Source organism: Furipterus horrens, unplaced genomic scaffold, assembly GCF_987537825.1.
Source record: "Furipterus horrens unplaced genomic scaffold, mFurHor1.1.pri manual_scaffold_9, whole genome shotgun sequence".
Taxonomy (NCBI): domain Eukaryota; kingdom Metazoa; phylum Chordata; class Mammalia; order Chiroptera; family Furipteridae; genus Furipterus; species Furipterus horrens.
This window is the reverse complement of record NW_028327179.1, coordinates 96,342,045-96,358,522: the sequence shown is the minus strand read 5'-3', so window position 1 is coordinate 96,358,522 and position 16,478 is coordinate 96,342,045. Positions and strand designations below refer to the sequence as shown.

General features: G+C 44.9%; 1 protein-coding gene across 1 annotated transcript; it reads right to left on the bottom strand.

The window, feature by feature from the left end:
• Positions 1-4,623: 4,623 nt before the first annotated feature.
• On the bottom strand, positions 4,624-5,550 carry TAS2R41 (taste 2 receptor member 41). Its single transcript, XM_090287618.1, has one exon. It carries the CDS (start codon positions 5,548-5,550, stop codon positions 4,624-4,626), a length of 927 nt encoding a protein of 308 aa, XP_090143744.1.
• Positions 5,551-16,478: the final 10,928 nt, after the last annotated feature.

Here is a 16,478-nt window from a genome sequence, read left to right as displayed (position 1 = left end):
AATGAAAGAACAGAACAAAACTCCAGAAAAAGAACTAAGTGAAATGGTGATAAGCAATCTATCAGATGCAGAGTTCAAAACGCTGGTTATAAGGATGTTCAGGGAGCTCAGTGAGGACCTCAGCAGCATAAAAAGATCCAATCAGAAACAATGGATACACTAATTGAAATAAAGAACAATTTATAGGGAAACAACAGTAGAGTAGATGAAGCTGAGAATCAAATCAATGATTTGGAACATAAGGAAGCAAAAAACAACCAGTTAGAACAGCAAGAAGAAAAAAGAATCCAAACAAATGAGGATACTATAAGCAGCCTCTGGGACAACTTCAAGAGGTCCAACATTTGCATCATAGGGGTGCCAGAAGAAGAAGAGAAAGAGTAAGAAATTGGAAATCTATTTTAAAAACTAATTAAAGAAAACTTCCCTAATTTGGTGAAGGAAATAGACATGCAAATCCAGGAAACCCAGAGAGTCCAAAGCAAGATGGATGCAAAGAGGCCCACTCCAAGATACATCATAACTAAAATGCCAAAGGTTAAACATAAGGAGAGGATCTTAAAAGCAACAAGAGAAAAAGAAGTTAGTTACCTACAGGGGAGTTCCCATAAGACTGTCAGCTGATTTATCAGAAGAAACTTTGCAGACTAGGCGGAATTGGCAAGAAATATTCAAAGTCATGAAAAGCAGGGACCTACAGACAAGACTGCTGTACCCAGAAAAGCTATTATTTAGACTCAAAGAGCAGATAAAGAGCTTCACAGACAAAAAAAAAAAAAAAAAAAAAAACTAAAGGAGTTCATCAGCACCAAACCATTATTATATGAAATGTTAAAGGGACTTATTTAAGAAAAAGATGATGATCAAAACTATGAACAATAAAATGGCAAAAATACATATCTATCAACAACTGAATCTAAAAAACAAACTAATCAAACAAGAGGAACAGAGACAGAATCATGGATACGGAGAGCATTTTGACGGTTGCCAGATGGGGGGGATGCGGGGGAAAGGGTGAAGAGGGGAGGGGATTTAGAAGCACAAATAGGTAGTTACAGAACAGCCATGGGATGTAACGTGCAGTATAGGAGATGCAGCAGCCAAAGAAGTTATACTCATGACGCCTGGACATGAACAATGGTGGGGCGATTGCCTGAGGGAGTGGGAGGTGCTCGGTGGAAGGGGTCAAAGGGGGAAAAATCAGGACAACTGTAACAGCATAATCAATAAAATGTAATTAAAAAATTTTAAAGGTTTCTGTTATACTAATGTCTGGGTTCCACCCATCCGAGACTCTTTTAATTACTCTGGAGTGTGGTCTGGGCTTCTGGAGTTTTCAAAGCGTCCCAGGCGATTCTCATGTGCAGCCAATGTGCAAAGCAGTGCTCTGGGATTGCTCATGGCCCTGCGGGATTGTCAGAGGAGAGCTCTGCTATCTGCAGTCTTCTCCTTCCCTCCCAAGCTTCCCCTAGTGGACATTCAAATGGGCTTTTCCAGCAGCTGGACTCTTGTCCACGTCCCTGCAGTCTCTGCCTATTATCCTCCTAGACAACAGTGCGTCCTTCCCCCACGTGCTGCCAAGGCACACAAGGTAAATACTGAAACGGGGGCCAGAGAGACGAGTGACTCATAAACAGAAAAATAGAGATGCTATACCTGCTTCGTACACTCGTATAACCAAAACAGGGCATCTTTATCCTGTGACAGCGGCGAAAGACCAGCAACGTAACCAGGGAGGTGTTCCGAGGGCAAACCCACCTTTGCCGTGACGGAAGGGTTTGTACCTGACAAAGCTCCAAGGGTGTTAGAGGCACTCCCTCGCTGACTTCATCTGTGGGCACTGCCAGTTTCCAAACATTGTCACTGCAAGTAAGTGATGTACGCGTTCATCCTTTATTCATCGCTTACTTTACCATTCAAATAAGCGCCAGCATTTCACCAAGGAAATAGCATAATTGCACGAAGCTGGGTCATAATTACAGCTGGTATAATGTGCTACAATGAGGCCTTGATCTTATCAGCCTAGGACTAAGCTTGCTTAATCAGTAGGCTGAGAACCAAGTGAGCGATTTTCTCCATCACTGACCCAGCCCGAGTCAAGGAGAAAGGGGAATTCCTGTTGCGCAGCTTGAGATTAGAGCACTGTCCCCAAGACCTTTAAACTCCTTTATTCATGCTCCCCGCGCCCCTCAAAAAGTTCTAATGTGAAACATTTGTTAGGAATCTTTGTATAAGAAGAAAAACTATTAAAAAGCCCTGACTTTGAGAAGTTCAGAGTCTAGTGCAGAAGACATACAAGTCCTCCTTAAAGTCCTTTATTCAGTACAGACTGCGAACTCTGTCTCCGACTCCGGCCTCCCTAATCACCGTGTCCTGAAACAGCCTGGCCCGCCTTGTTCTAGAGGAGGGACAACTTGAGGGGGGGATGACTTTGTCCCAATGAGGCTCTCTGGTGACAGGCAGACCCAGGCTGGATCTTTGTCCTGTTTGGGGCTACCCATCTGCTGACCCTGCTGGGCTCAGCCCTGGGCTAATCAGGCTGGACCCCCCAACTGCACCTGCCCGTGGACTTCTTCCTCTGCAGCTTCTCAGTGGTGGGCACCTGCTATACGTCCAGCAGGGCCCCCCAGATGCCGGTGTACTTCCCCCCAGAGAAGAAGACCATCTCTTCTTGCTAGCTGGGGGCGGGGCAGGAAGCTATGAAGCTCCTTCTACTGGCCACTGTGGCTCATGCCTGCTACGTGGCGGTCTGTGACCTCCAGAACAGCATGCATAGTGTGCAACCATTCATATAACAAGACACAGGGAGAACGCAGTTAATAAGTTAGTTGGTCATTTAGCTTCTGCATGTGCGAAAGTTGACTGGTTCGTTAGCTAGGTTTTGGTGGCTTTCTGCTATAAAATAAAATATCTCTAGAAGGACAGATATAAAACTCGTAAGAGTACATCTGAAACTAGCATAATATTGACTGTCAATTGTAATTATAAAAATGTTAAAAGTACCTTTTGAATTTTGAACCATGTGAATGTATCACCTATTAAAAAATAAATGTTTATGTATAAGTGACCCATGTACATGGACAACAGGGTGGGGATTGACAGTGGGGGAGGGGAGCAGCAGAGGGACAACTGGGACAACTGTAACAGAACAACAACTAAAAATAAATAAATGTTCAAAATAAAAATGTAGAATAATTCGCCCAAAACTTATAGTTCATGAGTGCGCATCTACACAACAGCATTCACCCTAATTCACCTTAATCGGTAGGCAAATTATTTTCCCTCTCAGAGGAGATTAAACTTTCTCCTTATCAAGAATCCAGCTGCAAGTGGGTCTCTGAAATTTGCATATTGATGCCTTTTAGCACAACTTTTAAGCCTGCCTTAGATGCACTCAGCTCTAATTATAGTTTTCTACAAAATTATTCCTGAAAACATTTGCATAGTAATTGGAACAAACTATTTTTAAAGCATTTAAACGTGGTATTTAATAGGGTGATTCTTTTATTTTTATTTTTTTTAAAAAAAAAGGAGTTACATAGTTTTGGGGTACGAACTAAGTGAAATTCTTGAGTCTTTGTTTTTCGGAACTAAAGGTCTGTGTTTATTCAGTTCACATGTGACTGTGACATCTGCTTAAGGGGAAAAAGTTCCAAAGACAGTTTGCCAAAGGAGAAAATCACGATGTGTGATTCTGAAGGGAGAATGAACAGGAAAAGTCTGCCCGTCAAGTAGACTTCAGAGAGGAGAAAATCGAAGGCAGAACAATGGCAATATGAATGAAAAAGAGACCGGGTGGTGTAAAGAAAGCTTCCAGGGTTTTAATAAAATTAAAACCCGAGCATCCAAGTTTGGGGAGAGGAAAAGACTCTCCCAGCCAGAAGGGCTTTTAGGCCTCAGAGCCCTGGCCAGGGGGCACCACCTCTCCCTTAGCGGGAACCTTTCCCTTATCCCCAGGAAGGCTGCCGCCTCCCCAGCCACCCCGTAATTCAGTCGAGCCACATTTTCTCTTCATTCCCCATCAGGCTGTGCAGATAAGATAGTATACTTCATGCCCTGGCTGGTGTGGCTCAGTTGATTGATCGCTGGCCTGTAAACCAAAGAGTCGCCAGTTCGATTCCCAGTCAGGGCACATGCCTGGGTTGTGGGCCGGGTTCCCAGCTCGGGGTGCAAGAGAGACAATCACACAGTGATATTTTCTCTCCCTCTCTTTCTCCCTCCCTTCCTCTCTCCCTAAAAATAAATAAATAAAGTCTTTAAAAAAAAAAAAAAGAAAGAAAGATAGTATACTTCATCAAGACTGTTTAACTGAAGGCATCCACACAACAGAGAGGGTACAACCAGAGAGAGTAGCACTAAATTTTGAATTCTGACTATCTGGACAATACTGGCTTCTACTGGCTTTCCGAGACCCCTGAGACCCCATTTTAATAGTGTCCCAGGAAGGTATCATGGCCAGAGAGTCCCCACATTTTCCGCTCCTTCTCTCCTTTTGAAAGGAGGAGCCCCACCGCACGGTCCAGTAGACGCTACTTAGGAAGCTGTCTCCATGTGAACGGGCTGTGGTTCTGTCATCCTCACCTGAGTCTCTTCTGGGGGGTCAAGACAAGGAGACCATGTCATCTAGGCCACCCAGAAGCCCCTGGCCAACAGAAGGAGCTGCCTGAACACCCCCCGAAGCCTGATGTTGCTGAGGATGAGGATAAAGGGATGGACAGTCGTGCACAGGTAGATTACAATTTGCCATGGCCAGAACCAGTCACTCTCTAAGGTGAATAAACCTGCGTTGTTGATGACCAAGGACACGAAATGCAGAGCGTACAGAATGAGGAAGGAGATGAGCGACTTCAGAGCTCGGGTGTGAGCCTGGGTGCTGGAGTCCTGCAGCCTGTGACCGCTGCGCCGCATTGTCTGAGTGTGTCTCCTGAGAGAGTTAATCAACAGCGCGATGGAGACCAGAAACACAGAGCAAGGAACCGACAAGGGGGCAAGTCTCAAGGGCAGGAAGTAGCGAGCTTGCAACCACTGGTCCCACTCCTTGTAGGTCATGTTCCCGTAAATATTTCTAATAGAGAAAGCCTGATGCACAGTGCGGTTTCCCCAGTAGTAGAGCAGGGTGCTGATGCAGGAGATCGGGAGAGAGCCCAGCAGAAGCCAGGGCACGAACCTCGGGAACCTCCACTTCAGCCAGAGGAAGGCAGGGTGGGTGAGGGTCGCGATCTTCAGGCAGAAGAGGACGCTGAGCCAGGCAGCGAACCAGAAGGTGGCTGAATTCAGGAAGTCCCAGTGGAGATTAAAGAGCTGCCGGACGGGACCCCTGTCTTCCTCCCCCACGTGGAGGAAGTAGTAAAAGTTGTGCACCATTCCCACCCACTGCAGGCCGAACCGGGAGACACCCAAGCTCATGAGGATCAGGTCAGAAGGGAGCAGCCTCCCGAGCCGCCTCCAGTCTCTGCTCAGCACCAGCACGATGAAGCCATTGGCCAGGATTCCCAGCAGAAACATCAGGACAAAGAGCAATATGAAGAGGGTTGTGAATGCTGGCTGCATTTTAGCCCCGCCTCTGGCCACCACGGCTGCCTTGGTCCCTGGCCTCCTCTCTGCCCCCACTCCCAGTCCCTCTATCGACGTCTCCTGTCAAAAGAATGCTCAGGCTCTGTGGCTGAGCCAGAGCTCCCTGAGAAGGAAGATGCTCAGACTGGGGATGAAAGGGGAGCCTGGGTCAGAGAGGATGCAAATTTCCCCTGGGTTCAGTGACCAGTCTGCCTAGCAACTGCCCCTGATTTGCTTTTTAGGGTTTTGCCTGCATATTGCCTTGGTTAACATCGACATACAAGGCCTCTCAGGAAGTCAATGACTGTTCCATCCGTCTCCTGCCATCCTTGGGCCCTCGCAAACACCCCCTCCCCATCAGATCATTCTCAAGATATTAAGTATTGAAAATATCTAGGCAAGAAGTATAGAGAGACACTCAGGTGGCCAGGACCTGGGCAGATCGTGACACTAATGAAGTCTGTGTCTAGCCAAGCGTCCCTGTCACACATCCGCCCTTACCTAGGAGCAGTCATCCCCTTCAAGGTCAGATACCCGGGCTCACCTTTGTACCAAACCTCTTCTTGAATCCTTGCTGGCCCCTGAGGCGTAAATGATTGACAAGGGGTTAAACTGGTTTTATGTTTCCAGTGAGATCATTCATTTGCCTGTGGTTGTGGGACTGAGCGCATCTGTCTCCTGCTGAGAGGCTGCCTGGAGTCTCTGCCAGGTGGTGACTCAAGCCAGCAGAGAGAGTCTCTAGAGTCTAACATATCATAACATCATCACAGGCGTGACATCTTACCACCTTTGTCATATTCTATTGGCTAGAAGCAAGTCCCCCATGGACACTCAAATAAAGGGGGGTTACGCAAAGGTGAGGTTACCAGCGGTGGGAGATGCTGTAGCTTACAAGGTGTGCGTGAGCCCTGTCCCTCAACGTCAACACCAAAAAGAGATCCCGTCCTGCCCAGGTGGCTCAGTTGGCTGGAGCATCATCCTATACACCAAAAGGTTGGGAGTTTGATTCCCAGTCAGGGGACTTATGGGAGGCAACCGATCACTGTTTTTCTTTCTCTTTCTCTTTCTCTCTCTCTCTCTTTCTCTCTCTCTCTCTCTCTTCCTCTCTCTAAAATCAATGAGCATATCCTCAAGTGAGGATTTAAATTTTTTTTAAAAATTTTATTGCATTTTTTCCATTACCATTTATCCTCCTTATACACCCTCCCCCCCCACCATCACATTTTAATCCTTCTCCATGAGTCCTTTATCCTTTTTGCTCAATCCCCCCACCCACTAACGCCAACCCAGAGCTTTTTAAATTAAAAGAGATTCCTATGAGACCATGTTCAACATAAAAAATATTTCCTGAGGACTTCCGGCCAAGATGGAGGCTTAGACGGACACGCTAGGTCTCCCTCTACAACCAGAGAGGAATACAACTACTTCAAAACAAAGGATAACTAGAAATTCCAGAAAATAAAGCTACACGGAAGCCCAACATATGAAGTTATAAACCAGCGGTGCCATTTGGGCAGGTAAGAGTTAAAGAAGGCAAAGCTGTTTGCGGAGCGGCGGGGCAGGGCGGCGAAAAATCCCGGAGGCAATCAAGCCCCTGGCGGTGCACGACTCCAATCAAGCCCCTGGCGTGCGCGACTCCGGCGCTGGGGAGAGCGGCCGCCGCATCGCCTTGAACAGTGAGGCCCAGGGGGGCGGGAGGACGGATCCCGGTCTCCTAGCTGAATAACTGTGTGAATCCATCTTGGACCCCCGCCCCCACAGAAAGCACCACAGGGCTGCGAAATAGGTCGCGGACAGGCAGGCGCCAGCGGGTCGCCGATTTGTGACGCGTACACAGGCACTGCCCCCGACAGCCAGCCCAAGAAAACAAAACGCATCTGTCAAAATGAGGCAGACAACTATAGAAATCCCGGTGGCACAACTCACCAGACAGCAGATAGAGAACCTGACAGATGAACAGATAAGAAACCTGTCAGAGGCTCAGTTCTGGGCCATTGTTATCAGGTGGCTTACAGAATTCACAAAAGAGCAGGAAAAAGATATGAAAGAAGCGAAAAACTTTCATAACGAAAGGAACAAAACCGCATACGAGACAGAAGGAAAGGAAATAAAATCCAGAGTTCATTTCAACAAACTGGAATATGGAGAAGGAACAAGCAGTCAACCAATGCAGCGAGAGGAAATGGGAAGCAACAATGAGAGGATCAGAAACCTCTGGGACAGCTATAAAAGGCCCAACATAAGAATCATTGGTTTGCCAGAGAATGAGGAAGATGAACTAGAACTTGAAAAATTGAGTGAAAATATAATAAAGGAGAACTTCCCAGACTTGGGGAAGGGAATAGACTTGCAGGTCCAGGAAGCAAGGAGAGTTCCCAAGAGACTGGACCCAGGGAGAACCACTCCAAGACACATTATAATCAAAATGTCAAAAATTAAAGATAAAGAGAGAATCTTAAAAGCAGCAAGAGAGAAGAAAAGAATTATGTACAAAGGGGTCCCAATTAGACTATCAGCTGACTTCTCAAGGGAGACCCTACAGGCAAGAAGGGACTGGCAAGAAATATTCAAAGTAATGAAAATCCAAAACCTACAACCACGAATACTCTATCCAGCGAAATTGTCATTCAGAATAGAAGGACAGAGAAAGTGTTTCCAGGACAAAATAAAACTGAAAGATTTCATTAGATCCAAACCACTGTTATATGAGAAGTTAAAGGGACTGGTTTAAAAAACAGAAGCTAGGGAGATGAAACAAAGGCAAACGAAACAGGCAACGAGAGTGGAAAAGGAACTGTGGGTAAGGGAAGCATAGTGGGGGGAGGTCAACAGGGAGGGGGAGTGGGGAGAGGGAGGGAGATGATATAGGAATTGGGGATCATGGTAGGAGGGAATGGAATAGACGGAGAGAGGTTGGGAGGAACTGTATGCACAACTAATGGACATAATTTAAAAGGGGGGGACAACTGGAGGGAGGGGGCCACCGGGTGGAGGGGAGCAGAGGGAAGGGAAATTGGCACAAATGTAATATTTTAATCAATAAAACACATTAAATCTGAAAAATAAAAAATAAAAAAAATAAAAGTAAAAAAAAAAAAAAAAAAATATTTCCTTAAATGAAGATAGATCAGGTCAATCCATACTCAAGTGTTTTCTGTTTAATATAGCAAATTTGTCCTTCCTCCATGTTTGTTTAAAACTTTTCTAGGCTTGTGCATCTTTTTAGACTGTGACTTTGTCATGAAAAAGTGAACGAAGAACAATAGTCACACAAACAATGTGAAAACTGTTACCACCACAGCATGAATGTATCAGAGCACTAAAAATAATTCACAATAAAAAGAGAGAGACGCATCTTTCTCACTCGGATATCTGTTCCTTACACAATGTTCACCTTCATTCATGCACTCAACAAGTATTTATTGAGCACTTACATGCACAGGCTCCCACTCCAGTCACTGGGGACAGAGCAGTGAACCGAAGAGGTGGGACTCCTGCTTCTATGGACCCTGCCGCCCAGTGAAGGGTAATGGATATTAAGCAAACACAGGAACTAGACACGTTCACACGGTAATCAGCGCTTTGAAGAAAAGAGAAGCGTGAGATCGCTGGAGAATGGCCAGAGAAGGGAAGTGGCTCCTTTAGACTTGTAGCCTGAGGAAGGTTTTCTCGGCGGGTGGTGTGGCCTGAGCAGCCTGAATAAATAGAGCTTTTCCAGGTGTAACTGCCCATGTTCATAGTATCACCAAACTTTTATTTTATCCACTCACATCCACCATTCTCACTTTATTTAGCAAGGGAATCGTCTCCTGCCAGAGAAGACTCCAGCGGAGCACATGACTTTTCCTTTCACTCTTGTCAAATACGTTGTCACAAGATCGCTTCAAGTCAGAAACCAGCCTCACACCGGAAACTGGACACAGCCGTGCGATCTATGACTGTTACATCACTGGGTATCTGCAGCTCCCACCCTGTGCGGTGGGAAAGGGGCGGGAAGGGCCCCCCCTGCGACCAGAAGCAAAGGAGCCTGGCTGTGCGCTTGCCGGGCCTGGCAGATATTTAAGCTGACCCTCTCCCTTCTGGGGAACTCTCCGGTTTGGAGGTCCCTCCCGGGCCTCCTCACCTGCATTTTCCTTCAGTGGAGAGAAGGTATCTTTATTTTGAGTGATCCCTCAAGATTCATTAACCCCTAGGCATTCAGCACCAGATGGCTGCTGCAGGAGTTTCCACACCTGAGTAGGCAGCCGAATGACTCGGATCTCAAGACGCTCTCACACACGCCAGCTGGCCCCTCACCCCACTTCCACAGGCCCCACGCGGCCCCGTTCTCCTGAGTCCACTCCAGTCCGCCAGGCGGGCTGGCTCGCATTCTTAGACCCCAGGCAGAAGCGAGCCCCCCGTCCGCTCTGCCTCCCGGCGGACGAAGGAACACAGTAGGCAGTGTCAGTGGCCACGTGGATGCTCTGGACCAGTACCGGGCTGGAGGGGAGGGAAGGCATTCCTAGTCCTTTCTGCGGAATATGAGACAGGACTCATAACCAGCTTTTGCTAAATAATTATGCCTCAACACATCCTCTCCTGTACTGTCTCAATCCTTTTATTTTATCAAAGCGTTTCAAGAGTATGGAACAGGCTTCTATCCATTTCCTTTGAAAAGCTGCTTATCATGAACTGACAACTCACTCTGAAATCTCATAATCGTTAAATCTTCACTCCCGACAGAAATTCCAACTTCGGACATTGTGTTATTTAAAGGGTAAGATCAAGAAAGTCGTGTTGGTCATGGTAAGAAATCTGAATAGTCTCCTAATGTAACCGAAGGCCATGAGAGGGTTTCAACAGGGAATAGCATGATCTACTTTGTTTATAAACAGATCGTTTGGGTTATTGTGTAGAGAATGGAACTGGGAGAGGCAAGGGTGGAAAAGAGCGGTCAGAGGCCACTGCACTTGACCGTGTCCAAGGAGACGGTGCTTGTTCTCAAGAGAAGCCACTAGAGGTGGCGAGCAGTGATAAGACGCTGGCATACTCTGAAGGCTGACCTGAAAAGATTGCCCTGATGTAAGGATTAAAGAAAGAGAAATCAAAAACGAATCCTAAATATTTTACTTCAGTAACTGGGAGAATTTTTTAACGGAACTATTTACTTAGATGAGGAAGACTGAGAGAAAAACATCTGTGGGAGAAACTTTATTTTGATTATGGCAAGTCTGACAAGCTTCTTAAGATATCTAAGATGAGACATGTAGCAGACCGTTGAGATTGAAGTCTGGATGAGTGAGGAGTTCAGGCTGGCATAACAGGTTTGGGAATCATCAACACTAACATGGGATTTAAAGCTGTTCAACTAGATGAGATCACGTAGGGGAAAATGTAGGGAGACTGTTAAGGGACTGAGAGGAAGTAGTGCACCTTCAGCTTTTAGGGCTTGAAACTCAAAGGATGAAGCAGAGACAATTTGGCAGAGACGAATATCAGGGAGGGATTCTGTTCTGTGAGTTCACGCTCAGAGACAAGGGGAGAAAGAAACAAGCAGGTAGGGAAAGAGACACGAGAATGATAAATATGCTAGCGTGACCCGCACCCAGGGATTGGATGCTGTGCTCCCTAGGGAGATGCCCCAGGGCAGACACGCTAGCATGTTCTAACTTTGAGAGGCTCTTTGGTAGGGACTCAAGTCTAGCACAGTAGAATGTCGGTGTAGGAACTAGCATCTGTGCTGTGCTTTACCCACTAATTGCCTGGTCAGAGAAGCCCTACTTATAATTCATCCATTCCAAGAAAAATCTGTTCAGCAGATACTGTCTGTTGGGCACTAGGCCAGGCACATAGGTACAAACATTAAGATAGTCTCTTGAGAGAGACAGGCAAATAAACATATAATGACAATTAGTACAATAGATGATAAAATAATAATAACTAATACTCAGTGCTGCTATGCATCCCCATTTACTATTCTAAATACTTTACATATGTTAAATTCTGATACTCATAGAAACTCGGTGAAAATGGGACAACTAGATATCCACATGCAAAAGAATAAAGTTGGATCCCTTCCTCACACCCTACACAAACGAACTCAAAGAGGATCCCAGATCCAAATATAAGAGCTAAAACTATAAAACTCTTTGAGAAAAACCTAAAAGTACATTTTTATGATCTTGGTTTAGACAAAGCTGACGTAGGTAGTTATTACATCAAAAGTACAAGTTATTAAAGAAAAAATAGATAAGTTGGATTTCACCAAAATTACAAAACTTGTGTTCCAATGGATAGCGTGAACCAGAGGCGTGTAAACAAGGAGCAGACTAACAGTGACAAGGGGGGAGGGGGAGAGAGAGAAGGGGGGAAAGAAGGGGAAGGGTCTCGTCAAAGAACATGTATAAATGACCCATGAACATGGACAACGGGGTGGGGCTTGACTGTGGGAGAGGGGGTGAGCGGGGCAGGGGAGAGCAATGGGGAGAAAAGTGAACAACTGTACTAGAAAAACAATTTTAAAAAATGGTGAAAAACAAAAGGAACTGGGAACGGTTTACAAGTGTGTGGGAAGGGTTTATAAAGCCTTAAAATACATATAAATACTAAAAGAAATGTAAGGTTCCTACTTCGCGGATTGTCACCTATCGCGGGGGGGTCTACAATGTCATACCCGCAATAAGGGAGGGATCACTGTACATGTGTGCTTGTCACAGCATTACTCAGAGTAGCCTAAAGGTAGAAGCAACCCCAGTGTCCACCAACACATACAATGGCATATACATACAATGGAATGTTACTCAGCCTTAATAAAGATGAAAATTCTGACATATGCTACAATGCAGGTGAAATTTGAAGACATTATACTAAGTGACTCAAGCCAGCCACAAAGGACAAACACCATGTGGTTCTGCTTACAGGAGGTACCTACAGTGGTCAAATGCAGAGACAGGAAGTAGCATGGTGGTTGCCAGGGGCTGGGAGGAAAGGGACAAATGAGTTGCTTAATGGAGACAACCTGAGCTGGGAGGGTTAACACATCCTGGAGCTGGTTGGTGGTGATTGATGCCTGCACACCAACATGAATGGACTTAGTGCCACAGAAGTGTCCTATTAAAGAGGCTTAAAATGGTACTTTTCTGTTATGTGTATTTTACCACAATAAAAAAAGCATTTTCTCAAAGAGTATTTTCTTGACACACGATAAAGTCGTAATCTTTTAATTACACGCTTCAATTTCAGACACTGTTCTTGGGCTACTAGAAAAGCATGCAGTTCTGCAGAACAAAGACGGCCTCTCCTTCAGCCCCCACATCTCCCAACAGAGGGCGCTCAGGAAGCATCTGTCTGTCCAGTGAATGAGCTTGGATGCTTCCCTTTTTAAAAATAATCTCTGTGTGTCACCCTCTTACAAATTCCATTACTGACTTATTTCGTTACAGATGCTTTCAATATATGGTTTTGAGTGAACAAGAATTTAAATAAATGCTAGGATAACAGAAGCAGGAACGTGAATGTCCAGTGCAGGAACGTGAATGTCCAGTTCAGGAACGCTGAGAAGAAACGAGGGTGTTGTGTGTGCGTACAAAGATGCTCGCAGTCTTACTGGCTGAAGCTCTGAAAATCTGGTCTTGCTACTCAAGGTTGCTGACGATTTCCCTCCAAAATAACACACTAGTAAAAACTCAAGTACAAGAATACATGCAACAAAAAATGTCAAACACATATAAAGTAAAATATAATGTTGTTTACTCACACAATCCAGCCATTGGCTTTAACCTGAGACATGCAGTTTCTCCCCCGCTCCCAACTTCATAACGGATTTCTCTATTACAGGACAGAGGAGTAAGACTCTAAATGCTTTCTAATTCTCAATCTTTGAACCAGCTATTTTCCTTTTCCATTTGAAACTTTCCAGCAATAAGGACAAGAGTGTCCTTGAATCTGATCTCTACAGGATTGAATGGATCCTACTTGGGGGGCTGACCCAAATCACAGTGCTCCCCAAACAGTTTGTCAGTAGGGTAAGAAGCCACCAGCCTCAAAAAAATCAAGTCTAATTCCTTATTTTAATAAAAATTATGTTGCTCCCTGGAGGCGGCAAATAATGTTCCTCTCAAATTCTACTGCACTTCCGTTCTAATGTAAAAGGTATCATACTCTGATGACAAGGGGGTAGCTGTCCACTTTAAAAAATCACCACGAACAAACAGCAGTATGTAACTATTATATGTTAAATAGTTGATTCAACTTCTTGTTTAAAAACAAAAACAAACAGTGTAATTGTACTGAAAAAAAAAAAAAAACTAAAAGTCCTCCAAACAACTGCAATTACCCATAGTCCTTTGCCACCCCAGCCTTGGGTTTCCATTGCTATAGGGCAGAACAAGAATTATTAACTCAGCTTACTAAAGTTCAAAATACATGCAGCTGCCCACAGCTAACGCCTAGTTTGAAAAGTTTTTATCTGTTACCAAGGCCAACCATCCAAACAATTGACACTTAGACTCATTGTGAGCCTGTGACAGAGGCCAACCCCAAGAGCAGCCACCAGAAGCCACTTCCTGGCTCTCTCTCCCCTGCCTCACAACTCTGACCTGGTTTCAAAGATTCACTTCCCCCTCACATGTCTCCTCCCATGGGAGCCTTTGTTCTTGTGACTTTTTTAAATCTCAAGATTATCCCCCATCACCTGAGTGAATCACACAAGGGTAGCCAGAAATACAGGCCAAAAGCCTACAGGAATTCAGAAAAGGAGGCCATCAGTGACATTAAAAAATGTCAAAACCAAATAGATTGTTATGCAAGATAGATGGAAACTCCCCAGCATCACGCATTTGAGACATATCAAATTTGCAGCCAAACACACATAGCTAATGCTAGACAACTGTGTCTGATACATTTCCACTTTGGAATTCTCTCAGTACCAGAGTCAAAGATAAATGATTAATACTTGACCCACGGTCACATCAGCTCATCACTGTTTTGTATTCCTCTCACTGGTTTATGTCAGTTACATCATTGATTTCTTGAATGTTTAGATCCTGCTTTCACATGCCGATTACGCTTAGCAGGAAGACATGTACCTAGACCTCCCTGTCTGCATGGCCAATAAATTCCTGATGATATTCCTTCTCTGTAATAAAAACTGCAGGAAGTGTGAAGGCTGGGTGTCATGTCAGTGAACCAGCCCAAATCTCTGGAGTGTTTGAATTTATTAAAAAATGTCAATTGATGATTCAGCTTCTAACAGCCATTGTTCCTTCTACAGATGTATGTGTGTAAGGAATTTTTGCATTAATAATCTAGTTAATTGTAATAAAATAATGCATTCATACACTCAGCAAATATTTATTGAGTGTCTTCCACTTGCTGCTAGGGAACAAAACAGATACAGATCCCCAACCTCTCGGAGTTTACGTCACAGTGAGGGAAACAAATGATATAAAATACAAATAAGTAAGACATCATGATGGTATGAAGGAGAACACCAGGGCAGGGAACAGGATGAAGGATGGCCATTTAGAGTGACAATGGCCAAGCCTGAAAGAAGTGAGGGAGTGAGCCACGCCCCTATCTGGGGAAGAGCATTCCTTCCAACAGAGGAACCACCAAACGCAAAAGCTCTGAGGAAGACATGTCAGGCATGGCCAAGGAACACGGAGGAAGCCAGAATGGCAGGAGCAGCGTGAGAGGAGGGCGGAGTAGCAGGACACCATAGCAGGCATTTTTGTTCATTATGAAAACGCAGGCTTCTACCCTGGGTTGAAAAGCAAATGGAGGATTACAGCAGAGACATGATATGATATGACACATTTTTGAAGGATCCTGCTAGCTGGCATGTTGAAAACAGACCAAAGGCCAATGAGAAGAGGAAGCTGAAAAGTCAGTGAGGGAGCCATTGCAGTAATCCAGGCAAGAGCTAACAGTGGCCGGCAGCAGAGTAGCAGCAACGGGGGTGGTGAACAGGTCATTTTGAAAGTTAACAAGTCTAACCCTAAATTTTTCGAGCCATCGATGTCAAAGGTTGACTTTCAATAGATTGCAGTGAAGGAGGTGCTTGCTACCTACGAAACCCCACCCCAGAGGCAGGCTATCTACAAACGGTTTGGCACCAAGGTAAATGGCTTTGCATCAGCGTTGCTGAATGATTGAATGCGGGATGTAAAAAGTTCTGTCCCGAGCAACTGGAAGAATGGAGTTGCCACACTGAAGCAGGAAGAACAGTGAGAGGAGCATGTTGGAGTGGGAAAATATCAGGAGTTCAGTTGGGGATAGAAGTTTGAAATGCCTATTAGACATCCATGCGGGTGTTTCAAGAAGGGATACGCAAGTGTAGATCAGAGAAATATAGTCTGAAGACGGACCACTTAGATCAAGCTCTCTAGACATGGAGCCCGTGATAGAGTTCTTGTGCAAGTTTATTTCTGAGGAACTGCTCCCAGGAGAAATCTGTAGGGGACTGAGAGACACAGATAGGGCAGGGGGAGAAGCTAGACCCCAAAAAAATAGTGGTTCAGGGATTAATCGAGACTCAGTTTGATACTATGGGAGATCTGGAGTATAGATTGCTAGAAACCGGAGCCCCTAAATACTCTCCATCTTCTTGAGCAATAGAGGCAACTCTTCCTGTCTTATCTGAGATCTAGGTCATGCCTTCCCTGCAGAGTCCATAACAGACCCTGAAAGTTTCATTGATACACACCAAAATCCTAGAGGGGATTTTGTAAATTTGATAGGAATTGCCAAATTGCCTTTCATAAAGATTTCATTAATTTATATTCCCACTAGCAATGTGTAAGAGAATGTATTTCTCCAATAAGTTAGCAAAATGTTATCAAAGTTTAGAAGTTTTGCAAATGGATAACTAAAGAGTGGTATCTCAGCACAGCTTTAATTTTCTTATTATAACTTAGTTTGATTACCTTTCATATATTTAAGAACCG

What these genes read in the sequence shown, in the direction of transcription:
- TAS2R41 (XM_090287618.1), bottom strand. Translation starts at nt 5,550, where the DNA reads ATGCAGCCAGCATTCACAACCCTCTTCATATTGCTCTTTGTCCTGATG.